The sequence below is a fragment of the Rattus norvegicus genome, chromosome 8, assembly GCF_021556685.1.
Source record: "Rattus norvegicus strain SHRSP/BbbUtx chromosome 8, alternate assembly SHRSP_T2T, whole genome shotgun sequence".
NCBI lineage: Eukaryota > Metazoa > Chordata > Mammalia > Rodentia > Muridae > Rattus > Rattus norvegicus.
Window position 1 is genome coordinate 23,950,624 of NC_141541.1, and position 12,576 is coordinate 23,963,199.

Consider the following 12,576-nt stretch of genomic DNA (forward strand, 5'->3'; position numbering starts at 1 on the left):
TTACAGATTTTCCAGTTTTGTTGAATATAGGCTTCTGTCATAGTTCTGATGATTTTTTAAAATTTCCTCAGATTCTGTTGTTATGTCTCCCTTTTCATTTCTGATTTTGTTGATTTGGATATATTCTCTGTGCTCTCTGTTTACTCTGGCCAAAGTTTGTCTATCATGCTGATTTTCCTAAAGAACCAGCTCCTGGTTTTGTTGATTCTTTTTATAGTTCCTTTTGTTTCTACTTGATTAATTCCAGCACTGAGTTTAATTATTTCCTGATGACTACTTAGCTTGTGTGTATTTGCTTCTTTTTGTTCTCAAGCTTTTAGGTGTGCTGTCAAGCTGTATGCTCTCTCTAGTTTCTTTTTGGAGGCACTCAGAGATATGAGTTTTCCTCTTAACACTGGTTTCATTGTGCCCCATAAGTTTGTGTATGGTGTGCCTTAATTTTCATTAAATCCTAAAGTCTCTAATTTCTTTCTTTTTTTCTTCCTTGACAATTTTTCATTGAGTAGAGCAATGTTCAACTTCCATGTATATGTGGGCTTTCTGTCTTTTTTGTTGTTATTGAAGACCAGCCTTAGTCAGTGGTATTTTGATAGACTGAATGGGATTATTTCAATCTTCTTGTATCTGTTTAGGCCAGTTTTGTGAACAATTATATAGTCAACTTCAAAGAAGGTACCATGGGGTGCTGAGAAGTAGGTATATTCTTTTGTTTTAGGATGAAATGTTCTATAGATATCTGTTAAATCCTTTTGCTTCATAACTTCTGTTAATTTCTCAATATCCCTGTTTAGTTCCTTTTTCCATGATTTGTCTACTGCTGAGAGTGGGATGTTGAAATCTCCCACTGTTATTGTGTGAGGTGCAATGTGTGCTTTGAGCTTTAATAAGATTTCTTTTATGGATGTAGGTGCCCTTGCATTTGAAGCATAGATATTCAGGATTGAGAATTTATCTTGGTGGGTTTTTACTTTGATGAAATGTTCTTTCTTATCTTTTTAAATAACTTTTGGTTGAAAATTGATTTTGTGTGATACTAGAATGGCTACTTCAGTTTATTTCTTTGGACTACTTCCTTGGAAAATTGTTCTCCAACCATTAACTTTGTCTTTGTCACTGAGATACATTTCCAGTATGCTGCATACTTGGATATGTGTGTTTGGATATCCAATGTTTGTTTTGATGGGAGAACTGAGCTCTCATGATGGCAAATAGTCTTGGTTTCTGTTGCTTAGGTTTCCGTTCTTGCCTCTCACCACCAGGTCGTCTTTGGTGTTAGCTTGTCTTGTTTTCTCTAACAGTGCACTGACCCTCCTCTAAGCCTGTGTGTCAGCACTTCTTTAGACCTGTTTTTTGTTTTCAGCCAAATATGGGTACAGAGATCTGTAGGACTGTTTAACCTCTGGGCTCAGGCTGAAACCGGAAGGTCCTTTCACAGCCTGCTCTTGGGTTTGTGTGTCCTGAGGCCCCCAGGGGGTCAATTGCAGCAGAAGAATTAGTCTTCCCTCTGCTCTCAGGTTTGTAAGAGCTCTTGGTGACTGACTTTCAACTCTTAGCATAGGCAAAGACCAGAAGAATCTTGTACTACACTGTTCCTCAGTTCCTGTGTCTAGAGGTTTCCAGGAGGGTTCCTCTTGGGCCCCATATGTGAACAGAAGTGGTAGTCTCCCTGGGCTCCCAGGATTGCTGACACTTCTGAGACTCCAGCTCTCTCTACCATAGGATTTGGGTACAGAGAGCTGTGGGCCTGGGTAATTATTGAGCCGAGGCCAAGAAGAAACATTTAAACTTTGTGTTTCTAGAGGATAATATGGAATATGGTGTAATTATCTGAATTTTTGCCCTGAAAATGTTATAGGAAAGTAGAAAAAACATAGAACAAGTCACTGACATGCCAACCTTGTTCACTCTTACATTTTAGAGTCTTGACTCGATTTAGCAATCATATAGTTTTTGACACTAGTTCGCAGAACAAATGACTGTATTTAAGTACCACATGTTCCTACAGCATAAAGATTCAAAAATATTTCAATATTAACATTTCTTTTCATAAATACATGTATGCATGTATGATTAAAGAATGTCACATTTTGACCTTAATTTAAAAAATATGTTAATGGAAGAGAAATTAGAATTCAGCATGATAGAATCAGAGAAGAATCAAAATGTAAAAATTATTAAATTTTCCTATTCTTGTCCAAGTAATTCAGTTAAGACTATGATGGTAAAATTGATTATATAATACCTTAAGACAGAGAGATAATTCTGAAAAATTATTTTATAGTCAGCATTCCTACTTTATGTCTAAGATATTATAAAGGCCATAGCTGTTCACATGAAAGATATTCCAGTGTTTCATGCCTAATATTTTCATAAACTGGTATAGTGCAACTTAAATGAATTTTACCTAATAGATTGTTTCCAGTAAAATTAGAAAGTTTTTTCCAATAATGATGGAATGAAATACTAAGAATTCTTTTTGCCTCACATCTACTGGTCATTAAACAAGACTGTATCAAAAGAATGAGTTAACACACTGTCAGCTACTTAAAGGAAAACTCTGTATCTCAAGAAAACAGGAGAATTGTTTGACCCTTAAGACAATGAACCTTTTTAATACCATGTGAATTAGTTTGAAATGATTTTAGGCAATGTTTGTGATGGTTAAATTCATTTCCATTTTTGACATTTTAAATGCTTCATAAAATATTTATATAGGAAATCAGACCTTGATGAGTAGGTTCTATTCATGTATATGTGTATGAGTATATATTTCTTCATATATATTCACAAGTGAATTTAGGAGAGAGCAGAGATTAGTTTAAGAAAGGGTTTGAGAAGAACAAAAGGAAGCTAGAAATGATGTAATTATATTATACTTACAAAAATATAAGAAAAAGTAACTCACTGCATACGAAATGGACATATATATTTGAAGCAAAATGTAAGATGTGGAATGACATGTAAAATCAAAAAACATACATCTTCAGAACACAAAATCTAAAACTCTAATACATGACTATCAAATGTATAAAACAACTACTTCTAGAGATATTAACTAAAAAATAGAAATTGTATCAGATACTTTATATTGAAAATTTAATTCTCTACAAGTTACATTAATAATTTAATAATATCATACTTATCAAATCTCACACTGCTCTATTTAATTGAAAGTATTTGTTTTAATTTTGTAATATCTGCACAACTTAATGGTCAGTAGGATATAAATAAGTTTCCTCCTCAGATAAGAAGTGTTACACATTTTCAGTGTATTCACTTTGGTCTTTTATCTTGTACATTACTACTAATAAATCCTTAGAGATTTGAATAGATTGAAGGATAATTATTGGATGTGTGAATTGAGGCTCATAATCTCATTAATATCCACACTGTGTTCCAGCACAAAACTCCAACAGTTCAACCCAAAATAACTTATATGCATGTTTAATTCTCCTTTCAAACACATCAGGTGCTTGGTAAGTGCCATGAATACTAGTCTTTCTCCCAGTTCTGAACACAGTACTTGGACAATCATCACACATATAGCAAGAGTGCAACATTGTTTATGTCACTTCTGTTCATTCTTGAGTGGAAATTATATACAGACTAGTAAGTGGTATTATATACATGATTGAATAGAGTGTCAGCAGTGTTTTCATCGTTCTTAAGAGAAAGATAAAAATAAGTGCTGTGGGGTGAGCAGAGTGGAAAATGTATCAATAATTAAGGTTTTATCTCAAAGTGCTATTAAGTTTATTTCATTGCTTAAGCTTATTAGTTGGTTTGCTAACTAATATGAGAATTTTCATATACTGTTTAGATATTTTCCCTTGTATATTCTAAGTTCTGTAAGAATATTTTCAAACAGAATATGACATTGATGTCTCTCTAAAGTGTCTGCTACTGAGTGAATATATCATGAATCTGATAAAAATTAAATATAATAATAATCATAGATACTAAATATCAAGAACCAGTGAATGGAATATATATAGCATATGGAATTATAGCATTTAGCAAGCTGGAATAGGAAGATTTTGAGTTTCATATCAGTCTAATTTTTTGGAATTTGAAGGCAAACTTGTAATACGAAACCAGAAGGTATAGAAAAATAAAATGCAGAAATGAATGAATGGAGTAACTTTTACCAAGGGCTTTCAACTATCAAACTATGAATTTTATTTGAGCGAACATACACAGACCCATACGCACATGCACACACACACACACACACACACACACACACACACACACACACACCTTATTCTTTAAAACCAATATATGCATTATTATCATGTTTATTTGAAGTTAGAATCATATTTTATGTATGTTTTTTGTTTCCTAAATTTTGAGATTTTAATATAATTATAACATTTTCCTTGTCTTTCTTCTCTCTAAACACACAAATTCTTCCTCCTCGTTCCTAAAATTAAAGGCTGCTTTTATTAACTATTTGTTATTGCATGCATATATGTCTACTTCATCCCTATTTGTTTCTAAATAATAAGTATGATGTCACTTGTATATACAGTTTTAGGATTGAGTAATTATGTAATTTTTCCATTTGTTTTTGTACAAAAGTGTGATAGTAAGTTGAATAGTGATGGTCAGATTCCATGCCCTATACATCTAAGAGTGGTCAGTTCCTGCTATGCCACTGATATAAAACATGGAAGCAGTGTAGGTGCCATTGTTCTATCAGCTACAAGAAGAATAGTGGTAACATGGGATGGAGGAGTGGTCAGAGAATTAAAACAGAATAATTCATACCAAAATTGTAACTTATCCACATTTCTTCATTTTACCTATACTGTTTATTGCATCATTTATTCTTGACACCCTTTCCAAACACACATATCACAAAACAGGGGAACTATAAAACCCCAGTTTTTGGTTGCATAACGAGGAAATAGTAAACTGTTAGGAGGATCTAAACAAAAGACTCAGTAGGTGAAATGTTTGCTACACACAATGAAAACCCTAGTTTAATTACCAGCATTCATACCAAATATATGTACATGGTTGAGTATGTCTGTAACTGTAGAATTAGATGAATAAGCATAGGCACACCTTGTGGACTGAATAGTCAGCTAGTTTCACCCAATCCAGACAAAGAATCAGTGAAAGACTGTATCTTAAAATACAAAATTAATCAAGTTGACGGCTCACTTACACAACATTTTCAGACACACACACACACACACACTAATATCATCAATAAAAAGATTGAATATATCTGAAATATATTTTATTTCTAACTATATTTCAAAAGTCCTGCTTAAAGCTATGAACTTGAGGAAACTGAATACCTTCTTTGTACAGACTTTCAACTTTCAATTTTAATTATTAGTTAAACATTTTTAATCCAAGAATTTAATTGTTTATTAGGTAACAGTTTTCTTGTAGTTAAATTGACTGAATAAAGTGTAATTTAAAATCTCATATGTTCCTGGTTTCAGTCCCCCGCTCTAAAAAAAGAAAAAAAAATCTCATATGTTATGTGTTACCAGTGTGACATCATGCAAATCATTATTATCACTACAATGCAGTTTTGTTATCTAAGTTGACTCCAGATATTATAACTGTAGGTAGATTTGAAAATCATGGCATCCAGCTTGTGACTTGAGCATATGACAGATAAAATTAAGTACAGTTACATAACAAGAATAGAAAGTACCATTTCATTCATCAAAATATTGCTGTTTGAATCTTCATCCCTGCCCCATACTTTTGCTCATGTTGCTCAATTTTCTATAATAACAAACATTTTTATTTTATTGTTATTTTCATTCATTCTAAGCAAGGCTTCAGTGGCTGAATTGCATCAAAATCAAAGACCACTTTGTTTCTCTCCTTGCAGGAGTATATTTTTCTTGTATGTATTCCTTTGCTCTGGTTGCCTGAGAGAAGGTCTCACACTATATCATTGACGTTGCCCTTGAGGTCATGATTATCTTACATCAGTTTCTATGTGGCAGAATTACTTTCCTTTATAATCACACCGAGACAGATAAATTCATAGTAATGATAGTTATAATATTCATTAAACAAAACAATACCAAAGCCTTATGGTTGTATAACAGCTTAACACCAAAGAGGAATGAACGTTGTTCAAAGGCATCTAGATTAGAACTTTGCAAATATTTAAAGTTTGGGGTGTTGCCAGCTGATGGAAATAAAATAGGAAAAATGATTTCACTAGAGCTGGGTGTTCATGGTTGTGATGATTTGTTCAATGAAATCCTATAAATGAGGAATATCTGGAGTTATCTTCATCAGAAGAATCTTTCATACACTCTGAGTTAGAAAGCAAAATGATGACATAAACACTTCTACAAACACATAAAGAAAAGATCCTATGTTTCATATAAATTTCATTTCATTAATGTAATCTTTACTTCAAACTATCTTTATCTCAAATTAATTGAATGTAGTTTTTGGTGTCATGTTCTGATTTTGTTCAGTAGAATTAATCAATATAACTAATGTATAAATAATAAAATTACTCATAATTCCTCCTCATTCTCACTTAAATTTTTATAAAAATTAAATATTTTGAAGTTTTCAATAATTATTTCATATTCGCTGTACATATTATAGTGTTTCACTGTGACATTAAGTCATGTATTAACAATTTTGAAGAAATTAGCTCTTGATAGTCTAAAATTAAGAGAACTGATTTTAGAAGAAATGCTTCTGTCTTTTGTGAAATGACTGAATTGGAAAGATCATAAGATGTCATAAGAAGTCCCAACTAAATTTCAAGATAAAGCCTTGGCTTCAATGTAGTCATAAATTCTTCTATTACACATAAGTATGTTGCATTCCATGAAAAAAAGAAAAAGAAAACAAATGTATCACAAAAGCTTTATTTAAACATATTGTCTAAGATGCTTTTATTTGTTATCAGGTTACAACAAATATAAAGAAAAGAACAAAAGCATTACTCAACCTTAATTCTTCCCTTGCGATCATGTAACATTTCAGATCATGACTTATCCATGCAAGTGTTTGTCATAGCTACATAACTAATATACCAGTCTAGCATGTGCAAGGCTTTGAAGTCAGAAATTACACCAAAAAGAAAGGAAAGAAAGGAAGATGATAGATAGATAGATAGATAGATAGATAGATAGATAGATAGATAGAAAAAAAGAAAAGAGAAATAGGTGGAAATAAGCAACATATAGAGTAATAATTTAAAAATAATACTGAAAAAAGAAAAAGGAAAAATATGTTGTAGAAAAACATGGCACCACATGCATTTCTCTATTAGTGGAACTTGGCTTACTGAGGTAGGATTGTAAGTTGGATGGCAATGTAAAATAATTAAAACAAAATACCATGTTTTCTCCTATTTTCAACTCTAGATTGGAATGGAGAAAAGCAAGGATTGTTGGCAAGGGGACCAGCAGAATCTTTGAGAAGGAAGAAGTAGGGAAGGTAGTTGAGAATGGGTATGTGAGAAGCATAATACTACATATTTTAGGATGTTGCATAATGAAACTTATGATATTGATTATCAATTATAAGTAGAAAGAAAAATGTTGATTAACTATTTTTACTTTATTGGTTTATAATACTTTCAGAATCAACTATAACATACCACGTGCAGGCAAAAAAAATAATAAATATTTACCTAAAATTGATGATAATGCTCAATGTTTATAAGTTTATGTACATTTGAAAATATTTTACATGATAATTTTTTCATGTGTGCAGGGGCTAAATCCCAACATGAAATATAAAATTTGTAAATGAAAAAATGAAGAAGCTATATGAGATATCTAGAATGTAATTTCTGTTTCACTAATCACAGTTGATGAAAGTACAACCTAGGTTTTATTTTAAATTTTAAAATATTTTGAGAATACTTTTTTTTATTCTGAATACAAGACAATTGTGCTTTAGTACCCAAGTAGGACAGAATAGAGTGTAGGAACCCCCAGTGTTTAAGCCATATGAAGTGTGTGGTAGGAACAAAGCATGGCGCACCTGGATGAGAGGAACATGCTTTCATCTGCTGAGCCAAATCTCCACACATATTTTTAGTATATCCACCCAAAATATTAATCCAAGCAAGTCAGCTTGGTGTAAAGATAAAATTTACATAAGTTCTTCCTAGTATTCTTTTATTGGAATCATTTTTCCTATGAAATAGAGTGAAAAAGTTTGTCATTCTTCATGTGTTGGTTTATTGGTTGGAAATATTTATTGTATTCATAGAGTAACAATTTGAAAATATTTTTCTCTTTATTATATTTTTCCTAGAACTTATGGCTATGAATATATATGTACATATATACATGTAATATACATAAATATAGAAATATATATCATTGTTACCATATTTAAATATGTATATATGTTATTGAGGCCATTGAATTATGGATTGTAAGAGTTAGCCCATATGAGAAATATAATTAAAGTAACATTTACCATGAAATAGGCTGTTTTGCATTACATTCAAAATAACAAATACAGGCAAGCTTTTCTAGAAAAGACATTTATGTAGGTCACAGTTTTATAGTCCATAATTTCAAAACTTCCAGCACTGGCATTGACGGTAATCTTTCAGAAAATGGCATAAGCTGAAGAGGAAGTCATCATATATTATACTATCAGTTGAGTTCAGAGAGTCTTGATTCTCTTACTCTACACCAAGGGATTATCTTATTACTGAAGATTGCTTTTCTTTTTTTCTTCTTTCTCCTCTCTTCTCCCTTCCCTTGCTCTCCCCTCCCCTCCCCTCCTTTCTGCTTCTCACCCCTCCCATCCTCTCCTCTCCTCCTTTTTCCTCTCCTCTCCTCTTCCCTCCCCTCCTACTCTCCTTTGCTACACTCAACATGCTTGCTTGCTTCCTTCCTTCCTATATTACATTTCTCCTTTCCTACATCCTTATCTCCTTTCCTACTAGTCCTCCATTTTCCCTTCAGATTGAGTACAGGTGCCTGCATTTACTAGAAAAGGACTGTGGCACTGATCAACATTCAGAACATGAATTCAGCACCTTCAATGCAGCAAGTAACTAACAAATAAAAGGCAAAGATCATAGGCTATGAACCCTTTCCTGAATAAATATATTGTGTCAAAAACTTAATACTCCTCATGTATGAATGGTTTTGTATGACTTGCAGGATCACAAAAACACAGGCATGTAGCCACTTTCCTATATAGTGCTTAATTCAGTACAACTTGTTTTTTCCTTTTCAAAAGATTTCCAAGCTGTATGGAGACATATAATTTAACAGGAACCTTGGAATTTCTTCTGCTTGATCTGTCAGAGGACACTGAACTGCAGTTCATCTTCTTTGTATTGTTCCTGCTCATATACCTGCTCACTGTACTTGGAAATGTGCTCATCATCTTGGCCATTAGCTCTGATTCTCAGCTCCATAGTCCTATGTACTTTTTCCTCTACAACCTTTCATTGTCTGACATGGGCTTCAGCAGCACCACAGTCCCCAAAATGCTGATAAATATGCAGACTCACAACAAATCCATAACTTATGCAGGCTGCTTAACTCAGGTATTCTTCTTCATTCTTTTTGGGGGTATGGACAGCCTATTACTGACTGCAATGGCCTATGACCGATGGGTAGCCATTTGTCACCCTCTACACTACCAAGTCATTCTCAACCCTCGTCTGTGTAGATGTTTGCTCATACTTTCATTTTTCATTAGTGTTTTGAGTTCACAGGTACACTGCTTGATGGTGTCACAATTAACATTTTGCACTAATATGGAAATCCATCATTTCTTCTGTGATGTTCCAGAACTTCTAAAACTTTCCTGTTCTGACTCCTTTATCAGTAACATAGTTAGGATTATTTTAAGCATCATTCTTGGTTTCCTACCCATGTCAGGAATACTTTATTCCTACTATAAAATAACTTCCTCCATTTTTAAATTTCCATCACTGTTAGGGAAATATAAAGTCTTCTCTACTTGTGGATCTCACCTATCAGTTGTTTGCTTATTTTATGGAACAGGTATAGGTGTGTACCTTAGTTCAACAGTTTCTAGTTCTTACGGGGAAAGCATGGTGGCTTCGGTACTATATATCATGGTGGTTCCCATGATAAACCCCTTCATCTACAGCCTGAGGAACAAGGACATCAAAAAAGCCCTTCAGAAAATTGTCAGACAAATATTGTAGCATAACTCTCAGTATGATCCCTTAATATATACTTTTTAGGAGTTTATAAGAGGAGGAGAAGGCAGGAAATAAGCAAACTCAGAGCTGAAATCAACCAAGTAGAAACAAAAAGGACCATAGAAAGAATCAACAGAACCAAAAGTTGGTTCTTTGAGAAAATCAACAAGATAGATAAACCCTTAGCCAGACTAACGAGAGGACACCGAGAGTGTGTCCAAATTAAAAAAATCACAAATGAAAAGGGAGACATAACTACAGATTCAGAGGAGATTCATAAAATCATCAGATCCTACTACAAAAGCCTATATTCAACAAAACTTGAAAATCTGCAGGAAATGGACAATTTCTAAGACAGATACCAGGTATGAAAGTGAAATCAGGAACAGATAAACCATTTAAACAACCCCATAACTCGTAATGAAATAGAAACAGTCATTAAAGGTTTGCCAAACCAAAAGAGCCCAGGTGCAGATGGGTTCAGTGCAGAATTTTATCAGACCTTCATAGAAGAACTCATACCAATACTATCCAAACTATTCCAAAAAATTGAAACAGATGGAGCACTAACGAATTCCTTCTATGAAGCCACACTAAATCTTATACCTAAACCACACAAAGACACAACAAAGAAAGAGAACTTCAGACCAATTTCCCTTATGAATATCGACACAAAAATACTCACTAAAATTCTGGCAAACCGAATCCAAGAGCACAACAAAAAAATCGTCCAGCATAATCAAGTAGGATTCATCACAGGCATGCAGGGATGAATATATGGAAAACCCACAACATAATCCACTATATAATCAGACTGAAGCATAAAAGCCATATGATCATTTCATTAGATACAGAGAATTCATTTGACAAAATTCAACACCACTTCATGATACAAGTCCTGTAAAGAATAGGAATTCAAGGCCCATACCTAAACATAGTAAAAGCCATAAACTGCAAACCAGATGCTAACACTAAACTAAATGGAGAGAAACTTGAAGCAATCCCACTAAAATCAGGGAGTAGACAAGGCTGCCCACTCGCTCCCCACTTATTCAATATAGTTCTTGAAGTTCTAGCCAGAGCAATCAGACAACAAAAGGAGATCAAGGGGATACAGTTTGGAAAAGTAGAAGTCAAAATATCACTATTTTCAGATGATATGATAGTATATTTAAGTGATCCCAAAAGTTCCACCAGAGAACTACTAAAGCTGATAAACAACTTCAGCAAAGTGGCGGGGTATAAAATTAATTCAAATAAATCAGTAGCCTTCCTCTACAAAAAAGAGTAACAAGCCGAGAAAGAAATTAGGGAAACGACATCTTTCATAACAGTCCCAAATAATATAAAATACCTCGGTGTGACTTTAACCAAGCAAGTAAAAAATCTTTACAATAAGAACTTCAAGCCTCTGAAGAAAGAAATTGAAGAAGACCTCAGAAGATGGAAAGATCTTCCATGCTCATGGATTGTCAGGATTAATACAGTAAAAATGACCATTTTACCAAAACAATATACAGATTCAATGCAATCCCCATCAAAATACCAATCCAATTCTTCAAAGAGTTGGACAGATCAATTTGCAAATTCATCTGGAATAACAAAAAACCCAGGATAGCTAAAACTATCCTCAACAATAAGAGGACTTTAGGGGGAATCACTATCCCTGAACTCAAGCAGTATTACAGAGCAATAGTGATAAAAACTGCATGTTATTGGTACAGAGACAGACAGATCAACCAATGGAATAGAATTGAAGACCCAGAAATGAACCCACACATCTATGGTGACTTAATTTTTGACAAAGGAGCCAAAACCATCCAATGGAAAAGAGGATAGCATTTTCAGCAAATGGTGCTGGTTCAACTGGATGTCAACCTGTAGAAGAATGCAAATCGACCCATGCTTATCACACTGTACAAAGCTTAAGTCCAAGTGGATCAAGGACCTCCACATCAAACCAGATACACTCACACTAATAGATGAAAAAGTGGTGAAGCATCTCGAACACATAGGCACTGGAGAAAATTTCCTGAACAAAACACCAATGGCTTATACTCTAAGATCAAGAATCGACAAATGGTATCTCATAAAACTGCAAATCTTCTGTAAGGCAAAGGACACTGTGGTTAGGACAAAATGACAACCAACAGGCTGACAGGATCCAGATTTAGATCTCTGAACACAGCCAGAATATGGCAAGTACATAGGCAATTGCCAGCAACAGACCATTGAACTGAGAACGGGACCCCCGTTGAAGGAATCAGAGAAAGGACTGGAAGAGCTTGAGGGGCTCGAGACCCCATATGAACAACATTGACAACCAAGCAGAGCTCCAGGGACATAGCCACTACCCAAAGACTATACATGAACTGACCCTGGGCTCCAACCTCATAGGTAGCAATGAATAGCCTAGTAAG

General features: G+C 33.9%; 1 protein-coding gene across 1 annotated transcript; it reads left to right on the forward strand.

Annotated features, from left to right (window-relative positions):
* Positions 1 to 9,229: 9,229 nt before the first annotated feature.
* On the forward strand, positions 9,230 to 10,159 carry Or7e171b (olfactory receptor family 7 subfamily E member 171B). The gene has a single exon (NM_001000985.1). The coding sequence runs from the start codon at positions 9,230 to 9,232 to the stop codon at positions 10,157 to 10,159; it is 930 nt and encodes a 309-aa protein (NP_001000985.1).
* Positions 10,160 to 12,576: the final 2,417 nt, after the last annotated feature.

Excerpts from the sequence above, each read along its gene's own strand:
- Or7e171b (NM_001000985.1), top strand. The coding sequence starts at position 9,230 with ATGGAGACATATAATTTAACAGGAACCTTGGAATTTCTTCTGCTTGAT.